Source organism: Leishmania martiniquensis, chromosome 30 (genome assembly GCF_017916325.1).
Source record: "Leishmania martiniquensis isolate LSCM1 chromosome 30, whole genome shotgun sequence".
NCBI lineage: Eukaryota > Euglenozoa > Kinetoplastea > Trypanosomatida > Trypanosomatidae > Leishmania > Leishmania martiniquensis.
In genome coordinates, this window is record NC_090165.1 from 940,001 (window position 1) to 959,008 (window position 19,008).

At 56.9% G+C, this 19,008-nt stretch overlaps 3 protein-coding genes across 3 annotated transcripts; all 3 read right to left on the reverse strand.

The window, feature by feature from the left end:
• Positions 1–668: 668 nt before the first annotated feature.
• LSCM1_03872 (uncharacterized protein) lies at positions 669–3,953 on the reverse strand (the record flags this gene model as incomplete). The annotated part of the gene is made up of 1 exon (XM_067321405.1): positions 669–3,953. One exon carries the CDS (start codon positions 3,951–3,953, stop codon positions 669–671), a length of 3,285 nt encoding a protein of 1,094 aa, XP_067176773.1.
• Positions 3,954–10,804: 6,851 nt separating this feature from the next.
• Positions 10,805–12,040, reverse strand: LSCM1_03873 (uncharacterized protein; the record flags this gene model as incomplete). The annotated part of the gene is made up of 1 exon (XM_067321406.1): positions 10,805–12,040. One exon carries the CDS (start codon positions 12,038–12,040, stop codon positions 10,805–10,807), a length of 1,236 nt encoding a protein of 411 aa, XP_067176774.1.
• Positions 12,041–17,852: 5,812 nt separating this feature from the next.
• LSCM1_03874 (uncharacterized protein) lies at positions 17,853–18,446 on the reverse strand (the record flags this gene model as incomplete). Its single annotated transcript, XM_067321407.1, has 1 exon — positions 17,853–18,446. One exon carries the CDS (start codon positions 18,444–18,446, stop codon positions 17,853–17,855), a length of 594 nt encoding a protein of 197 aa, XP_067176775.1.
• Positions 18,447–19,008: the final 562 nt, after the last annotated feature.

Here is a 19,008-nt window from a genome sequence, read left to right on the forward strand (position 1 = left end):
GAGGCAGAGAGCACAACAGGAAGGCAAGCACAGGGGGACATAGGAGGAACAAGGAGAGCGAGAGAGAGACGCGCACTCACGCTCACGCGAGTGCGAAGCGCAGGAGGCGAAAAAGAAGTGGCGTGTGACGAAGAAAAAAGGGAAGAAAAAACAAGTCGAGAGCAGAAGAGAGCCCCCGCTAAGAAAGTGGGGGAGAGAAGCAACGAGGCGCGGATGCCTCTGGTAGGTTCGGGCCTTGCCCTTTGTCTCTCGCTTTCTTTATCGTTCGTATATGCCCTTGGGACACGACTCGGATCTGCTATTCATACATCAGCCAACAGGCGCGAACACATTGCATGGAATCCCTCTACTGAGGCAGGGGAGGGGGTGCGAGGCCTCCCACTCGCCGGACACCTACCCGCCGCTCACCGAGCACGAGCGGTGAGAGATCAACGCAAAGGAAACGGCGGAAAAAAAAGGATGCACGAAATGTCCATGTGCAGTCTCTCTCGAAGAGGGGAAAAGGGGGGGACGGAAGAGGGGGGTCACAGGCGACTGTGGGGCGGCATTAGGCAGCGATTTGAAGGTGTAGGCAATTCTGTGCGTGACGACCTCTCTAGCGCACCCCGCAAAATGCTCGCTTACCCCCCCACTGTATCCCCCCTCCCAACCTCAAAGAAGCGAGGCGATCATAGCGCGCAATCCGTCTTCGAAGTTCGCCTACTACGACGGAGGATCGGCGCAGCCCCAATGACCTGCACCATGTCACTCAGTCGAACGACCACTAGCGGCTCATTGGACGCGCTTGCCTTTGAGGTCGTCGTGTCTCCCACGGTCTCCCCTCGCGCGCGCTCCGCACCGGGCACCTGTAGGCCCTTGCTCACTGCGTTCAGTGAAACCTCGCGCAGCACTACCTCCGGCGTGCACGGCTCCGCCTCCAAGACAGCGGCAGACACGTCTTCCAAGGAGAGCACCCGATCGTTTTCAGCGAGTAGCGGCGCTGGGGGCACCTTCGAGTCACGTGTGCCTTTCGACCCCGCGGCCGCAGAGGCGGGAGCGGCAGCGCGAGCATCGCTGGCAGTCATAAATCTCGCCCGCACCGTGAGGGCGTGCAGAAGAGATACGTAGAGCTCCATGCCTGCGCGGCACTCTTGCTTCAGCAGCACCTGCATGAAAGGATGCGTGTCACTGCACAGAGCCTCCGCGCTAAACGTCGTCTCCCCTCCTAATGCGGCACGCAGTTCGGCCAACTCGGCGACCGTCTTCAGCTCCAGCACCGGCTGCAGGCATTCACCCAACGCCTGGCGCCGCACACGCGAGCTCTGCAACTCCTTCGACAAGGCGTGGATGTCGTGCTTCACTTGCGCGACCAAGACGGCCGCGTCTACACCGATGCGTGGCGGCATCACCCCGTGCACGATCCACGAGAACAGGTGCAAGGCATCGCTGTACCACTCCCGCTTGTCTCCGTCCCGCTCGAGGTTCATCGTGAGATGAGCGACCGAGTCGTACGCACTGAGATCCTCGCGCACCTGCATCTCCGACTGGAGAAATTCGTAAAGAAACGGGGCGAGGCGGTCGGCGCTACCCTGCGCTGAAGCGACCGCTTGGCCACTTGCTTGCTGTGCTTTATCCTCTTGCTCCAAGTACGTAGGGAGCACATCAAGGAAGAAGTGGTACACCATGGACAAAATGGTTGGAGGGGCAACAGGGCAGCGGGACAAGACGCCACTCGCACGCCAACACGGGTGCACCTGCGTCCCGTACCCAAGCCCGAGCAGCGGCAGCTCCAAAGGCGGCACCGAGCGGGTTGCAGGTGACCCGGCAATGGTGGAGCTGAAGGCGTTGCACAACCCTTCCCCGTGGCCGCGGGTGTGACGAGAGTTCCGGTGCTGCAGAATTGGCGAGGAGCTGGGCGGCTTATCCTTGGCTGCGAGACTGACTTCAGGCAAGTTTTTCACCGAGTTTGTGTGCGCGGCATCCGCCAGCTCATCGCCTCCTTCTACGAGGCCCGCCGAGGAGGAGTACAACACTCGCTGCTGCTGCCCCTGCGCCCGCAGTATCCCCTCCAGCGCCAAGATGCGCTGCACGAGGTATTCTACCTGGAGCCCGGTCTCCTTGGGCCCTTTAACCGTCGGCAGCCCCACGGCAAGGTTCGCGGAAGTCGACGCATCTATGGCAGACGTGCAGTTCTCACGCACGTTGGCCTCCGTGTCGTCGTCGTCTCCGTCCAGCTCGGTCGTCAGCTGCCCGGCATCCGCTGCGTAGGCGCAAAGGTCGGGGTAGAGCTCGTAGATTCGCCCCCACGATGGGCGTGGTGTGAGAACCGTGTCAGTAGAAACGCCGTGCGCCTGAGCGTCGTAATGCGGCGCAGCGGCCGCCTCAGCTGCCTTGACAAGGGTTTCGCGTTCTTCCTCCAGCACTTTCAGGCGAGACTGCATGACGTCCAGCTGCGTCCCGCGCACGGCCGCTGTACGACGCCATCGCCGCGTCATCAGGTGAGCTGCCTCTAGCTCGGAAGTCAGGTGCTCCCGCATAAGGCAGAAATCAGAGGCCGGCACGTAGTTAGCGTACTTCTTGCGAAACCGCTCCAGCTCCGCCTGGGCGTCGCCGGCGATGCGCTTGAACTCGTCCAGCTCGCTGACCTGGCCCATTACACTTGTCACAAGGCGTTCGTACTCCTTCAGCCGTCGATCACACTCTCGCATAGCACCGATGAGGACGAGGATCTTTTCAAGGTCGATTTGGCTCTTGCGCTCGAGCTCGGCGACGCGCTGCGTGGCGACCTCCAGCTCGCGATGCAGCTCTAGCCGGTCATTGGTACGGCCTGTGCGTGGTCTCTGCATGGCTGAATGCAGCCTCTCCGTCTCCTGCGCATGCACACGAGACTGAAGGGCTTCCTCCATCTTACCCAGCTCCTCCTGCAGCGAGTGCACCTGCTGATGCAAAGCCGCAACACTCTCCAGCTGCGTCACTTTCTCCACGCGCCGCGCGACCACAGCAGAGTACGCTTCCGAGACTAGCTCCGCCTGCGCCTGGATAGCGTTGTCGTAGGCACACTGAATGTCGTCGAAGAGAGCAGCGTACGCAGGAAAGGCGGAGCGCAACGCGCGGAAGGCTTCGCGGTAGGGGTTCAGCTGGTCAATAACGCTCGGAACGCCGGTACCGTCGCTGTTCAAGATGAGCTCGCGTTTGATATAGGACTGCAGCTGCTTGACGAGAGGTGGCGTTGCCGCGTCGGCGGGCATGGTGGAGGTGGCGTTGCCCCCGCAGTGAGGAGGGTGAGTAATACTAGAAGCCAGCATAGGAGAGCGAACGTCCATGGTGTGCTCCAGGTTACGCAAGGTAGCGGTGCGGGCGTGTGCGCCGCTAGCCGTATCGCCCATGAACTTGGGATGCGGCGAATGCAAGAGGGCCTTGGTAGAGAGCGTTGCTGCGGTCGCTGGAGCGGTTGAGACTGCTTTCGACTTCGGTCGCTGCGCTCCAAGCAGGTGGGACGTCACTGGAGAAACGGCAGGCGCGCGCGCGGGCTTCTTTGCTCCGCTCTTCGTTATCCGCTGCTGCTGTTGCTGCTGCTGCTGCTGTTCGGCATCCAACTGAAGTAGGCGCCGCGCCGAGGGGCCGATACCGGAGAGGTCGTCGGGTAGCGTCAGAGAGCCGGTACAAGCGGCCTGGTTACCATCACCGCTGGTCATTGGCATCGCCGACTCGTTGCGTTGTTGCACTGCGTAGTAGGAGTCGTACAGCTGCAAGGCGCTATGTGGAAAAGAGTCCATCCGCGAAGGAGCAGTGGCGGCAGAGGTGACGCTCATCGCAAAGCTACCAATGGATCCTGCAATGAGTGGGAGCGTCGTGGAGCTCTTCGTCATGGTATCGCGCGCTGCCTTGACTGCGGAGGGAAGAGAGGGTGAGGTGATGTACTGCAACCCGCACACCGGCACGGTGCCGCTACGCGCATCGAGGCCGCCGCTCATGATGTTCGTGTGGCCGTTCCACGCGTGGGAAAAGGCTCATACAACCATACCGGAGTGCGAAGCAGGAGTTCAGAAAAGGAGGGCGCTAAGTACACAGCGTCGCCGGCAGAACGCTTGAGGGGATAGCACAGCTGACACGAAGTTCAGGACCCTTCGTCAAATAGAGCTACCAATGAACCACAAGCTGCTCCTAAGCCCTACAGCGCCCACTAATCTTACACTCGGACTTGCAAGAGAACAGAAATGCAGGCACGCGTGCGTCACCGTTTGCGAATCCGTCGTGAGCGCCGTGCAACTTCACCACCAGAGAAGAGAGCCAAAAGTGTGCGAACCAGTGCAGGGTAGAGGGACACTGAAGGAAGAGGGCACAGGCGATGACCGCTGAGAAGCACACGGAGACGGCGAACAAAAAGGAGAAGATTTACGTCATTCAGAATGGTGCAAAGAGGTACAGAGGGCTACAGAGGATGCCCGATGAAGATGTTTGTGCACGCTTCCCTGCTGTGGCATCGTTCATCTGGTGCACAACGCAGCTCTTTTTTTTTTTTGGCGCCCTGTCAAGCTGCAGCGGCAGATACACCCGAGAAGAACGACGTCACAATACCATGCCCTCAAGATCGAGCTAGGCGGCTGCAGCGATCGGTCTAGAGGATTGGAGAGGAGATTCAAGGGGCCAGCGAGAACGCTCATGGTGCTCACCCACACTCTCCTTCCATGAGAGGAGGGCGAAGGAAATATAATCATCTCATTTCCGTCGTATTTTTCTCCATAGGTGACTGTTGGAAGTGAAGTACGTTTGATGAAAACATGTCACTTGTGCTTGGAGACGTACAGAGTGTACACACACATGCACGGACAGACGGAGCAATGGTGGAAAAGTTCCCAGAAGGGGAGGGCGAGGGGTGGGGCCTCTGTGGATGGGTGAAGCATGCCGGTTTCTCTTGTCTTCCTTCCTCTCGCTTTCCTTTACCTCGACAACGATGAACGCCGGTATATCCTCTTCGTCTCTCTCTTCAGCAGCGTCCTCCCCCCTGATCCCTTTCCCCATCCGATAAGAGCTGCCGCGCGGGTACGCGTGCCTGCGTTCGCTGATGTTTCACTGTGTGCGGGTGGAGGACAGCCCCCACAGCGCTTCCGAAACCAAAAAAAAAAATAAGCGGCCAAGACACGCGCACGTGAATAGGGCTGCTGCGTGGCGAGTTCATCCATTCACACACACGAATGCGCATGTACAACGAATAAAACGCAGTCCTTAATGGGAACCAAAAACCCTTAGTGCGCGCAACAGCAGCAGCAGCAGCAGCGGAAGCGATAGAAATGGCCCAACGAGGCCCAGCGAAATGGACAATGGAGAGAAGAGAGAAAAAGGACGCAAAGTCAAGGGAAAACATTCTATGGCGTTCCCCATGCAGGAGACACACCCGCAGCATAGACGGCGGGCGAACAACTGAAAGGAAAAAAAAACAGAAAACAGAGACCCTTGGCACCGACAGCTGACGGAAGCCAGCCGTATTGTTGGGCGAGCAGTAGCAGCGGCAGCAGCATTAGAAGCGGGGATGGGGGAGAGGGACCGCATCCCCCCTTTATTGATCTACGCAGCAACAGAGAGGAAAGGCAAGCCGAGCGCAATCCAACAACAGGAGTACGAAAGAAGAGAGAGGCACGGTCCAGCCGCCCCCCCGGAGAAAAAAGTCAGAGAATAACAAACACTTAGCCACAGAGAGAGAGACGCGCAAACAATAGGAAAAAGGGGAAGCGAAAGGCAGTGAAAAACACGCGCGTCGCCAGGAGGGGGCGGATGCGGAAGGGGGAAAGAGGGCGGGACGAAAATGAATCAGCTCCAGAGAGCTCTTTGAGACGAGTGCAGACAGGCGGGCGCACTTGAAGAAAATGGCCGCCAGCTGCGATTCGTCACAGGGCTAAAAAAAATGAGAGGAGTTCTCGAACATGAAAAGGGGGTGAAGTGACCGATACAAAGCAGGCAGTGGTGCATGGAAAGAATAGACGACGTGGCGCAAGGGCATCGTAAATCAAAACTGAGGTTGACAGAGACGAGGCAGGAGGGGAACGCTGGCCAGATGCCGGGAGGCCACCCTTTGCCCCCAGACAGCACCCGCGTACCATTCGCCCAACGCCCCCCTCCCACCCCTCCTGTTCATGCGCCTTCTCTGCGCGCCTCTGGAGAAGCACGTACTCCGCCAGAGCGCGCGAAAGAAGCGCAAATGAACAAGCAAAAAAAAAACATTGAGAGAAAAAAGAGACAGAGAGAGAGAAGGGCTCAATAGGGGAAGGGGAGTCACTCAACGCGCGTGCAGACCGAAAGGCACACGCATACGCACATCAATAAAATGGCCAGGAAGAAAAAAAAGGACGAAGTTGCAACGACCGTGCAAGGAGGCGCACTTTCACCGGGAAGAAAAAAAACAGAGAGAGAACACATCTCAAACAGAGAAGCATACGCGCTCCCGAAAGAGGGTACGGCTGGAATGAAGAAAAATAGCGAGAGAGGTGCTAATAATAGTAATAACGGGGAGGAGAAGAGGGCGGGGCGGGGTGGAAGAGACGCGACGCACGCGAATGCGTTGATGGGCTCTCCTCCTTTCCTTTCTTGTCCCCTGTGCGCGCACACACGCCCTCCTGCGTAGACCCGAGAGCCAAACACGTCGGGATAGGGGGCTCAAGCGGAAAAGTCCATCGAAAGGCACCGTACTGTTTCGGAAGAAGAAAACTTGCAAACAAAAAAAAGAAAGATGAACGAGACAAGACGAAGCGGAGCGCAGGACACTGCAAGACACCCTGGGAGCCCTTCAGTACGACAGAGATCTTCTTTCCCCTTTTCTTCGCCTTGTCGGCACTCAGGCAGACTCCGTGACGGTGTCTCGCAACGCAGCAATGGGCGCACCCAGTAATACCACGAGGCAGATGGAGAGAGCGAGAGAGGGAGAGAGCCCGCCGGCGTCCACGTCTGCCTGCAACTGTTGCTCAATGAGCTCTTTTAACTTCTCCTCTGATTCCGCTTCTCGTAAGTCTCGCGACACGACTTTTCTGCTTCCCTTTGGTGGGCCTACACACCACACTTACTTTCGCTGTGCGTGCCGGTGACGTCGTAGGCACCGATACCGCCACAGTTAATCCCGCGCTTTCATCGCAGAAATATGAGAGGCTGGGCAGGAAGGAGGAAAGGGGCGGGGGAAGGGGGCAGGGACAGACATATTAACCTCACGATCAGAGAATGGGCAAGTCCGTCTAAACGCCCACGTGCCCTATCGCTCCCCTCCTTGTGCATGCCCCCTCTCAGTCCACCCTACTGAGCCGACGTACAAGCTAGGGGAACCTGAGCAGATACTTAGGTGTGCGAACTCGTGGGGAGTTGACGCCTCCCGCAAGACTTCTTTTCCTTTCCTCCCCGAGAAGCACGTGCCCCCTGCGGGTGGTGATGTGCGTGTGTAGGGGTGTAAGGGCATGTCTCCGTGTGCGTGGCATCTCAGGGGGGGCTCAGTACCCCACTCTCTGTCTGGGGAAGCCAGGCAGCCCCCCCTCCCCTCACTCCCACCCTTGCCTTTCGGAATGCTGAGCCGCCTCTCGTGGCCACGACAGAGGGTTCCAGCACCTAGCCCGAAGGGGGGCCAGAGCGATGTGTCGCTACCGATGTCGGGGGCCAGGCGCTGGATGGCGTTGCGTCGGAGCGACCGGCGGCTGTGAAGAGGCTTGTGCCGTCCATGCGATGAGCAACGCGTCGGCATGACTCGAGCGTATCCCGCTCGGCCCTTGCACTGCCTGCGTGCATGTGTAGAGGGAGCCTGAGTCATCGCGAGGAGGGAGGGGATACGCGTCGGTGGCAACCAGGGCAACGGGGAGCGACTGTGAGGCGACCTGTGGGGCGGGAGGTGCGTAGGGTATGAGGTGGGGGCCGTGCCTCCGATGGCCGAGTCGGTGCGCTGCTGCAAGACGCGTGTGTGCACGGCTGCTTCCAACGACAAGATGGGCTCGCGGTCATAGCAGCAGTGTTGAGTCGAACCTGTGATATACGGCTGAAGGAGTCTGTTGGAAAAACGAGGGTCGACCCCAAGCCGAGTAAGCCCCTTACCCACCCACCCCCAAATGAAACAGCGCCCCGTAAAAACGCTCCCGCTGCCTCACACGTGCAACACCCTTCAAGGTAAGCGCGCCGACGAATGAGCAGGAACACATCCTATTCGACGGTGTGTGTAGGCAAGAGCAACGGGGAAAAAAACGAAAAAAGGGGACGGTTCAGAAGTCAGGGTAAGACTGAGCCCGAGGGAGGGAAGGGGAGAGCAAAACTGTGCCGAACACACGAGTGGTGTCGCCGCCCGCCTCCCACCACTGACGTAAAAAAAGGAAAAAACGGGCATAAATCTCTCACAAGGCGCTCTGAAACGCGTTGGGTGTCGAGCACGCGGCCACCAAATTCAGCGAGAGAGTCAGAGAGAGAAAACGGGGGATGTGGAGAAGCGACAGACGCCCACGGCAGCTGCATCAAGCGCACGCGGAGAGAGATATCAAGGGGAGAAGGGGGGCACGCGTTCGGATGTGAACCAGAAGGAAAGAGATGGAGGAACGCGATGGCAAAAGTAAGCGCGCCAAAACAGAACAACCACAAACACCACAAAAAAAAAAGAAAAAGAAATCGACGTCATGAGGGTAAGTGAACATGAGAGGCAACAGGCAATGACAGGAGAAAAGCCCTGCCAGTCACCCCTGACTCGAGCACACACTCACTGCGAGACAGGCATGCACAGATACACAGAAAGATGACCCTTGCAGGTGCGCTCGCAATCGGCGCATTGCAGCGCACGGAGTTTGTGTAAGTGCGCTTGGGCGGTGCTGATACCTGCGGGCCTTTGAGGTATCACAGATTCGAAACCGCTGTGTGGAATAGCCGTCCTCCACGATAGTACGTGTGAGCGTAGAAAGCGACCTCTGTCTCACGTGGTCGCTCGCTCTGCTGATGCGTATTGATGTGCATGGATGTGCTGACCGCGGGCTCCCCTTCGAACTGGGCATGTCACTCCATCTCCTCGTTTCTTTAGCCGTCTCCTCGGTCCTGCACAGAGAGCCACGCTGGACGAAAGCACCAGACACGAGCCCACGTAGTCATGAGGTGCAAAAGAAAGAGAGCTTCACTGAATGAACTCCAGCTCAGCGCGCAGAGGACACAAAACGGGCGAAGCGAAATGTTTCTGGTGCCTTTCACAGTTCGCACGCGAGTTCGTACCTCTTGTAATCTCCTTATTGCACCGCCTGCTTCTCCACGCTTCACTTATCGCCCAACAGCGCTGATCCCCCGCCCTTTACTTGCTCCTCTTGCGCACATGAGCACGAGAGATGATCAGCCCCGCCGTCCAGAAGACTCCCTAAGCCCTTTCATGGACACCTAATGAGATACGCACAAGCACATGTATGCGTATCTCAACATACAACATAATGCGCGCGGTGCCAAACGTTGTACCATTGCACACCCACTAGAGCCCCACAACTGACGGCTTCAGCCCGTTCCCTTCGTTCCGCCAGCAAGCACGCCAGCACCTGTACGCATACATCCGCATTACATGTGTCTCTGCTGCACTGCAGCCGTGTCGTGGAGCCACACCAGCCAATACGGGGAGGACGCACGCCGGCCCAGGGCGATTCCACCGCACGCGGTCCGTGATCAAGGGAGCCCGCGATGACGCTCCGCATGACCGCAGCGCAGCAAAGGCAGAAGGTATATAAAAATGTAAAAAGGCAGTGGACGAATGCGTATGACTGTCGCACCATCGGCATCGCCCGCAGTGAGTTGCTGCAAGCGTCATCGCCACCCCTCGTCTCGGCGGCACAGCCCCCGTCCTGAACCCGCCAATCGACACCGAAGAGCCCGCAGGCTGCGTGTAGCTCACCCCTCGCCCAAGCACATAGACAGAAGGAGAGGCGGGGGAGGGGCAGTGGGTCCTGCACTCCAAATAAGAGGATGCACCACAGTGAAGTCGGCGGTACCATCAGGGGATACAGAAAGGAAAGTGTGAGGAATGACTAGCGGTAAAGAGCCAACCACTTACAGCAAGAGAATATACAAGCCGACAGAGAAATGCCTGAAGGAAAAAGGGGAGGGGGAAAGCGGCGTATTTTTTCCACGAGCGAATTGTGCGAGAGCACGTGGCGCCACGGCGAAGAGGAGTCACCGTCAAAAGCATCGAAGACGCCAGCCATGAATAAAAGACGCACCCCACGTCTCACGCTCACCCGGGAGAGCAAAGTGCAACGATAAAACACGGAAAAAAGACTCACATACATGAGCGACAAGGGGAAGACTCTCAGTTATCGGGTGGTGATCAAGAGGAGGCGGGAGGAAAGAAAGAACGGACTGCATAATGAGCACATCTCACTATGCCTTCGGTACGGCTATTAGTGTCGCTGCTGTTCGACCATTTTCTTCTTCGTTTGTGTGTGTGTGTGGAAAGTGGAGAAAGAAAAATTATACTTCGAGTCTGTTGCGGGAAGCGAGGCGTTGGAGTGGACGGCGAAGAAAAACGACTTGGAGAAGAAAAAAGGATGCACGGAGGGGAGGAAAAAAGGCACGGAGAGCTCTACTGGGCACCACAACGACAGAAAAGCACGCACGACACGCTTTGGGCACGCCTCCACTCATCTTCTTTTTTTTTGTTTGCTTTCACCGCCCTTTTACGTTGGCAGAGTCGAAATCAAGCGCACACAGGCCTTCGCACCTGAGGACCACATCTACGTACACGGGAACATCCACAAAGGCGGACGGGGAAGCATGACGGGGTGCTCGCATCCTTTCTTTTCAGTTTACCTTGCGTCTCCCGTCCTTGTTCAGGGGGATCTCTTGTTCACTATTGGGCCTCGAAGATGGCCCACACGAGTCCCCCTTCGTTTGCCTGCACCAAATCAATTGTCTCAGGTATAGAAAAACTCTGCGCTGTCGGGCTACCCACTGCTGATATGATGCCAGAAGTCGCCGCGCTTTGCTCCATGCCGTCGGGTACGATAGGCATAGTCAGCCGGTGGGCCTTTTTTGGACGCTCCTCGAGCGCCTCAGCGTGCGCTTGCTCGTCCACGAGCGATTGGCGGTAGTTTTCTTCTGTGAAGACCGTGCTGTCCATCATAAAGTCCCGCGCCACACCGGCCCGCCGGTCTTCGGGTGTACGGAAGGCGCTCTTCGACTTGGCGATGATGGCCTTTGGATTCAGGTCTTGTCTCCCCACGAGGTAAATCTCGTAGTTGAAAGGGGAGAGGGCCTTTGCCATGGCTGGGTAGATGCCGGAGTGACCATCACCGCGCACCGCCTTCAAGTTACTACCGATCCACTGAAAGAAGATGATGCGGCGCTGGTGAACTTCGCCGTCGGAGAAGGAAATACGAAAGAGCCCAAAGAGCCACGCTTCGTCGGGGAGGTTCTTCACCATCTCGAAGATGCCCTGCCGGCCGTAAGCACGCACTGTCAGTGTCTCCAGATTGGACTCGAACACCGCCCAGTTGACAGAGCCGTTGTCCTGACGCAGAGACGCCATGACGCGGTTCGTCTGCTCTGATACCTCTACCGTGCTCAGCGGACGCTCCTCCTTCGGTGCCGGCGCCGGCGGGGAAACCGGCTTCGGTGCCAAGCGCACGCTGGGCGCTGTGTTTCGCCGTGCCCGCTTTGCTGTGGCGGCCACCACTGCTGCCTGCTCGCGTTCCTGATGCATCATCATCTGCTCTGCTGCTAATCGCTCGCGGTACTCCTCACGAATCTGCTCCATCGAGAAGTCCCCACTGTCCGTGACGAAGGTATCGCGCATATGCCGTACAAGAGACTCAAAGGAGAGAGACGCCTTGTCGGTTGTGGAGAAGCCAGGGACGCCACGGATGTTGTTCGTTGTGAAGTTGGTGATCTCGTTGATGCCCTGCCCACGCTTCACGATGCTGCACTTTGGACCAATGTACTGCACGTAGATGAACTTGTTACGCTTGAAGGTGCCTGAGCCTACGGGAAACTTGGAGTACAGCAGCTGCACCTTTGCCTCGTCAAGGTGCTCGATGGCATTGTCTATCTCATCCGAGCCGCGGGAGACGCACACAACCTTAGGCATTTTTTTTCGAAAGTATCCTCTCTGCTCCCCCCTCCGCCACGGCTCTTATGGTGGTCCTTTTTTTTATGGGAGGGGACGTGTACAACGGCACCCGGGCCAGAGAACGAAAACGCGAGTGGTCGTCTTCGCCTGCCAAATGCGGTGTGAGGGCCCCCCAAGAAAGAGGAGAAAAAACTGCGTTGTTTCACCGTCTGCCCCGTTCGTACTGTACGCACGTCCCTCTCGCCCCCACGTGTAATGAAGAGAGTTGTGCGTGTCACGAAGTTAGAAGTAAAGTTGCGGGAGATGCGGCAGAAGCGCAGATCAGGCAGCGCTTCAGAGCGGGGAATGGGGAGAAAGAAAGAAAGAGAGAGCGAGAGAGTGAGTGCAGGAGATGCGAGTGCGCATGCGGGAGCACAGAATATATATTTCCATACATATAACAAAACAGACGGGAATGAGCGGAGATGCGAAATACACACACAGAGAACTCAAAGAGGTGAGGCGGAGATGACACACACACACGCAGACACAGGCAGGGGAAGGGAGGGGAGGGGGGAGGGAAAGAGGACGCAGGGAAAAGAGGGAGAGAGACGAAGGCGAGAATGAAGAGTAAATCAATCGTTGCACCGCCTCAACAGTACATAAAACAAGAGATACTCAGACGATAGGGGTGGGGCAGGGGAGAGGCACCGAGGGCAGGAGACAACAGTAAGAAATGAGTAACAGTGAAGAAGAATACACAGAGGGGAGTGATAGAAGGAGTGTGTAGGTGGGCACCCCCGCAACCCTATCAACGCTGCGGAGAAGCACACAACACGGGAAAAAACACCCAAAGCGTGCCACCACTCACCGTCTGTTTCGGCTCGATCTTCTCAGGCCCGAAGATGCAGATTGACGCAGATGCACGTATGTGTGTGTGTGTAAAGAGGAGAAATGGAGGGGGGCGTCAGAACGCTGACACCGTCCAAGTGGGAGAGAGGGCACCAACAGAGAATGGGGGAGAAGCTGGGGGGGCGGCGGAGGCGAGACAGAGGAGCGAAGATGGGGTAGGGGTAGAGGAGTCGGCAGACGCGCCAGAGCACCCCCGAAACGCGTCTGTGAAACTCTCTCGTTTCCGAAGAGAGGTGCGCGCGTACTGTTTATGTGGTCGTGAGTCGAGACGTGCCCCCTGTTGGATGTCGAGGATGGTTGCGTAGCGAATGAAATGGAGGGCTCTGCACGAGAGGAAAACAAACGAAGTCAGATACGAGGCGTGGAACAGAATGAGGGGAGAATGCGACCTGTTACTGCGCAGTTGGGAAGGTCATCCTCATCATATGGGGGGACACGTCAACGACGGAGGAAAAGGATGAAGAGCGGATGAGAGAAGACAGACAGGGGCGCTGATGCAATACTGGCAGAGAGGGAAAAGAAAATACCATCGCCGTCGATGGAGAGGCGCGGAGAGACACTCAGAGGAAGAGCCCAACGCGGTAGGCGCCGATGCAGAAGGCAGCGTAGCACCATAGGCGCCTGGTGCTGCCTCACCGCGAAATCTTTAGACCCGCCAAAGGTAATGCGGCGGTGGGTTCCCATGTTGCGCCTCCGCTAACTTCTCGTTGCCGTTCAGAGCCTTGAATGCGGTTGGCCTGTCGGCAACGAGAAGCACCAGCGTGCGAAGAGAGCCTCCCTACGCCTCAGCTGAAGGAGCAGAGAGAAAGGGAGAGCGCGCGCGCGAGAAGGGTACCCTCGGGTACCACAGAGAGAAAATGAGCGGCACTGTGCATGGGCCAGTGCTCGAACAAAGTGGAGCCCACCACGTGTGTCGAATTCCTTTCTGGCCCGCCCGCAAACGTCGCTGGGGATGGCGCTTGAGTGCATCCGTTTCCCTCTGGGACGCGCTTCTCCTCCCTTGTGCGTTCACTTTTGCTCACAGTTTGTCTGGTTTCAGAAATCACCACTACCATTCGGCTCCACGTCGGTCGATGGTGTCTCACCTCTCCCCCTCTCCTCATTCCTCTCTTCCTCATTTTTGTTTCGTTAGACGGAGGAGGAGGAAGAGGAGAGGAAGCCCACTCTTAAGGAGGCGTGTGGGTTTACGGATAAAGCAGTCGCGTAAATGCTCTCCCCCACATGCACAAGTCTTTCGGTGTGCGCATCGCGCTTATTTCCTTCACCGTCGTTACCTTTCGCTCGTCTGTCATTCCAGCAGCAGCTTCGTAGTCTCTGCCACCCTCCGTTCTCTCTAGCTTCCTGTTCTCGGCGAACGTTTCAAGGTGCTTCGAGATTCCTTCATGGTGGGCCAGCATGGCCCCCGTGTTGACCTGAGTTCCCTTTGGTGCGTGGGTGGGGCGGATGTGTATGGCCGCTTCGCATTCCACCGCCTATACGCACACAAAACGCACGCACGCATACATCGCACGATGGAAAGAGAAAGAGAGAGAGAAACGGAAAAGAAACACAGTGAACAAAACGTGTCGAGAGACGCATGAATAAAAATGCAAAAAAAAAAAAGAGGCAGAAGAGACGAAAGCGTGTCACGAAGAATGACATGAGAACATATATATATATATATATATAATTATAAATATATATATATTTATCATTGAAACAGGTGGGAAAGGGGGGGAGAAGACCAAAAGGGGAAAAGAGGAAAAAGAAAAAACAGCGATCGCCCTTCGCACGCCAACGTCATTCTGAAGTGAGGGTGAAGGGGGGGGAAGAGGGCGGCAGAGAGAGGGAAAAACGAACGAAAAAAAAAGAAGGCGAGAGCCCACAACGAACACCACACAGAAAACACTCCACGACGCCAAATGCGATGGGGAAGAGAGAGAGAAAGAGAGCGCGCGCTCCCAAAAGCAACAGCAAAGATGGAAGAAGAAAAAAGAGGGAAGAAGCATTCAGAGAAGGGAATGTGTGGGCACCGGAGTGAGGAGGGAGGGAGGGGCAATGCGCGTGCGATGCGTCTCTGCTGGCACCTTTCTATGTTTCTACGCACGCACAATTGTATAGGCAGAGAGTGATGGCGAAGATAGAGCGAGGCTAAACACGTAACAGAGGCGGAGAAAAAGCAGCAAATCACAACAGCGAGTGAGAGGAGGCGAAGCGCGCAAGAACAAAAGCGTGCGATAGACGAGGTGAATGGCGACGTGATTGATGGGGAGGAGGAGGGGGACAAGAGGGTATCTGACGCATACCTTGTCCGTGCGACAAGAGGAGAAGGATGGCCAAAAAAGAAAAAAAGAAAAGGTGCAAAGGCATCGAAATGGCCGTGGCAAACGATCACGACAGAAGCCTACGCACACACACCATAGTGTGAGCGAAATGCCCAAGAGAAGGAGGCGCCTCGCTGAGGCCTCGTTAGGGTTCAGAATAGAGAACGAAAAGGGCAAAGAGGCATCACCCACACGCGCATTCATCGCTCAAGCTGCTTGGTATGGCAACGAGAGTGCGCGTGCGATACTGATGTGCGCCTGACCGCTAAAAACGCGAGGGAGAAGAGGGTGTCGCTCCCTCGCGGTCTCCGTGCCTCCGGCCTCCACACCATGACCAATGAAGGAGAATGTTGCATACCTGATAATAAGGTCACGCACGCACACATGGGCAGGGTTTAGAAAGGTGGGCCGATAACGTTTGTGAGCTCTCGCCCTCTTTTTTCTCGCCTCTTTCCTGGAAGCCCTTCGGTTGCGCGCAAGCCTCAAAGAAAGAGAAAGAGAGGGCGAGGCACCGTCAAGCACACCCCTTTAGTCATGCTTGAAATCCTCCAGAAGAACGGTGCGCCGCACAAAGCTGCTGTTCTCTATGGCGCGTGCCTCAGTGGTTATGGGCCGCGCCTATAACCAACCAACCTACCTTTTCGCCCCACAGCTGCATCATTTTGTGTTCCGCCTTCACTGCCCGTTATAAGTTCAAGACAAAATCTTGCAGTTCTCTGGAAGTTCTCGTTTGCCGCGCTACCATGAGCGAGCCTCCCTATCGTTACCACGCTGGTGCCGCTTTACCTCCTCGTTCCTCTTTTCCGTCACGCCCGTCATTGCAAGACCCCTCTCCGACCTCCGCGTTCACCGACAGGAGAACGTGAAAGTCGGTCCATTCCAGACTGTTGTGCGTCATCGAAAAGGAAAAAAAACGACGCAAAGAAAAAAAAGAAACGCAGAATACCTTCGATCCTCTTCCTCTCCGTTCACTGGCGCTTCTTTGGTTTTTTGTTTGCGTCGGCCTCGCCCCCCCCTCCAAGGTGCCTTTACGGGAACCCTTCGCTTCCTCCGCACCACATGCGGCATACACCTCAGATGCGGCCGACAGTACCGCGGCGAGAAAATGCAGTATTGAAAGCGAGGCAGTCAAAAACATTTGGCAACGCATAACCCAAAAGAAAGCCGAAAAAAAAACGGACGACGAGAGGCGGTGTGAACCTGTCGCACAGAAGCATCTACGCACAAACAAACAACAGCAACAACAACAAAAACAGAAGAGGCATCACAGCGACCAATGGAGATGGCGTCAGGGTGTGTTCGAAGCTTGCGAGGGAGCGGATGAGGAAGTGGAGAAAGGAAAAAAACGAGCGGCAGAAGCTGGCAATAACACGTATGCATGATGGCAGCGTTGCCTCTCTCTCTCATACGCACACACACACACAGGCGCATTCCTTCGTTCTTCTGTCTTCCCTCTCTCTCTCAGGATTTTTTTGGTCTTGTGCACATAATGCATTGCCTCCTTCCTATCAACAGACTCCTCTTCCTTTTTTTATGGTTCAGTACCTTAAAAGCGATCCGATAGGAGTAAGCGAAGAGGCCAACACGAGTGGCCACCACGGAAACAGCGATAGTTGTGACCGCGTATAAGCTGAATCCGACGGGGAGCAAATGGAAACACATCGAGGCACAACACCGCCGTTTTTCTCTCAAGATTTCGTTCCGCCAGCAAGCACGCCAGCACCTGTACGCATACATCCGCATTACATGTGTCTCTGCTGCACTGCAGCCGTGTCGTGGAGCCACACCAGCCAATACGGGGAGGACGCACGCCGGCCCAGGGCGATTCCACCGCACGCGGTCCGTGATCAAGGGAGCCCGCGATGACGCTCCGCATGACCGCAGCGCAGCAAAGGCAGAAGGTATATAAAAATGTAAAAAGGCAGTGGACGAATGCGTATGACTGTCGCACCATCGGCATCGCCCGCAGTGAGTTGCTGCAAGCGTCATCGCCACCCCTCGTCTCGGCGGCACAGCCCCCGTCCTGAACCCGCCAATCGACACCGAAGAGCCCGCAGGCTGCGTGTAGCTCACCCCTCGCCCAAGCACATAGACAGAAGGAGAGGCGGGGGAGGGGCAGTGGGTCCTACACTCCAAATAAGAGGATGCAGCCGAAGGAGGGACCTAGAGGCGGGGCACGGGAGGGCACGCATCACGGCACCCGGGATGAGCAAGAGCCGTGCCGGAGTACATAACCGAAGAGAAGAACGTTATCGTTCTGCTGGGCCCTCCCTATCGCGTTAGTTCGCGTGCCGCTCGAGGCGGCGTGCTTGCGTAGCTGATGCGTGTACGAAGGGATAAAAGCATGGATGTGTGTGAGGAAAGTGCACGTACCATTGCGCGCCTGCTCCACCGCTGCATGTTCCTTCCCCCGTCCCCTTCCCCACACCCCTTAATACGCCGCCGCCACGTCCGCTGCGTGCATGCAATCGGATAGCGTCTGCGTCACAGTCCTCCAGCGTCCCATCATTTCTTTTTCCGTCGCAGCCGTTCGCCCCACCCTCACAAGCACACGAAGAAAGCAGCGCCGCGTATGTACGTCGTGCGTAGCCGTCTTCTGGGATTGTCGTATGCGCGAGCCCGCACCGTGCGCATCTCTATTGGACCTTGCGCTCCATCTCATTCAGCTGCTGTTCGACCGCCTGCTTCTTCGAAAACGCGTGCGTCTTGATCATGCCGAGGTACTGATCAGCGTACGCATGCGCCCTCCTCAGCAGGCATTCGATCTCCTTCTGCTTCTTCAGGTACGCTACCGGGGCCGTGAAGGAGAGGAGAAGGGCAACCAGCAGCAGTGTCGTGTCGCTCATCCAGTTCCCGAGGAAGGCTGTCACGAAGGTGGCCGCGAAAAACTTGGCGGACACCGCGTAGTCACGCCACGTGAGGAGGGAGACCATGCAGTCGACGGACCGCGTCACGTGCGGGCGCACAAACTCGTAGGTGCGGTCCATGCTAGCGGTCACGTCCTCAGGCGACGTCACGATGGTGCGCTTCGTCACAGCTGCGGCGGCGCCAACGATGAAGAGGATGGAGACAATGCGGGACATAAACGTTGTAAGCGTGTACTCGGCGAAGACGAAGACGGCCCACGTGGTAAAGAGGGAGAAAAAAATGGCTGCGGAGACGACTGGGCGGCGCCACGTCACGACATCCGTTACGGTGAGCCCCCTGAACTCCTTCGTAATGGTGGACATGGGCTGCTGGTGCGGGTTTTAGGGAGGGGAAGTGTATGTAAAGGCTGGGGAAAGTCCTGCAAACGACACAGATACGGGGCACTGGAGAGGACAAGAGAGGCGGCGGGGGATCGAAGCCGAATACCAAAGAGCGAGAGAGATCAAAGCGAAATAGCTGAAAGGAGAAACTTGTCGTGGATACAAGCGGGGAAAAGGTTGTGCGAGTCGGTGCAACTAGTTGAGCGCGAGTGGTTTGCAGTCAGCGTTGAGAATGTAGGATGCGCATAGGTGTCGGAAAGGCCGAAAGGGTACGAGAACACAAGGAAACGGCACCCCCACCATACACACAGAGGTGACACGCATGGCCGTGTGTGCGGCCATGAGAAAGTGTAGGGAGAAACGAAATACAGGAAGCGGGACGTAGGAAGGAAGGGAAGGTGTGCGTGCAGACTGCCTCATCAGGTAGATGGGGAAACAGCGAAGTGTTTGCACCTGAGCCCGTGAAGCGCAGCGAAAGAGAGGGGAATGGCCGCGGTTGGCGCCGGTGCGTGTCTTCACGCGCCCTCCCTATGCGCAATGGCAC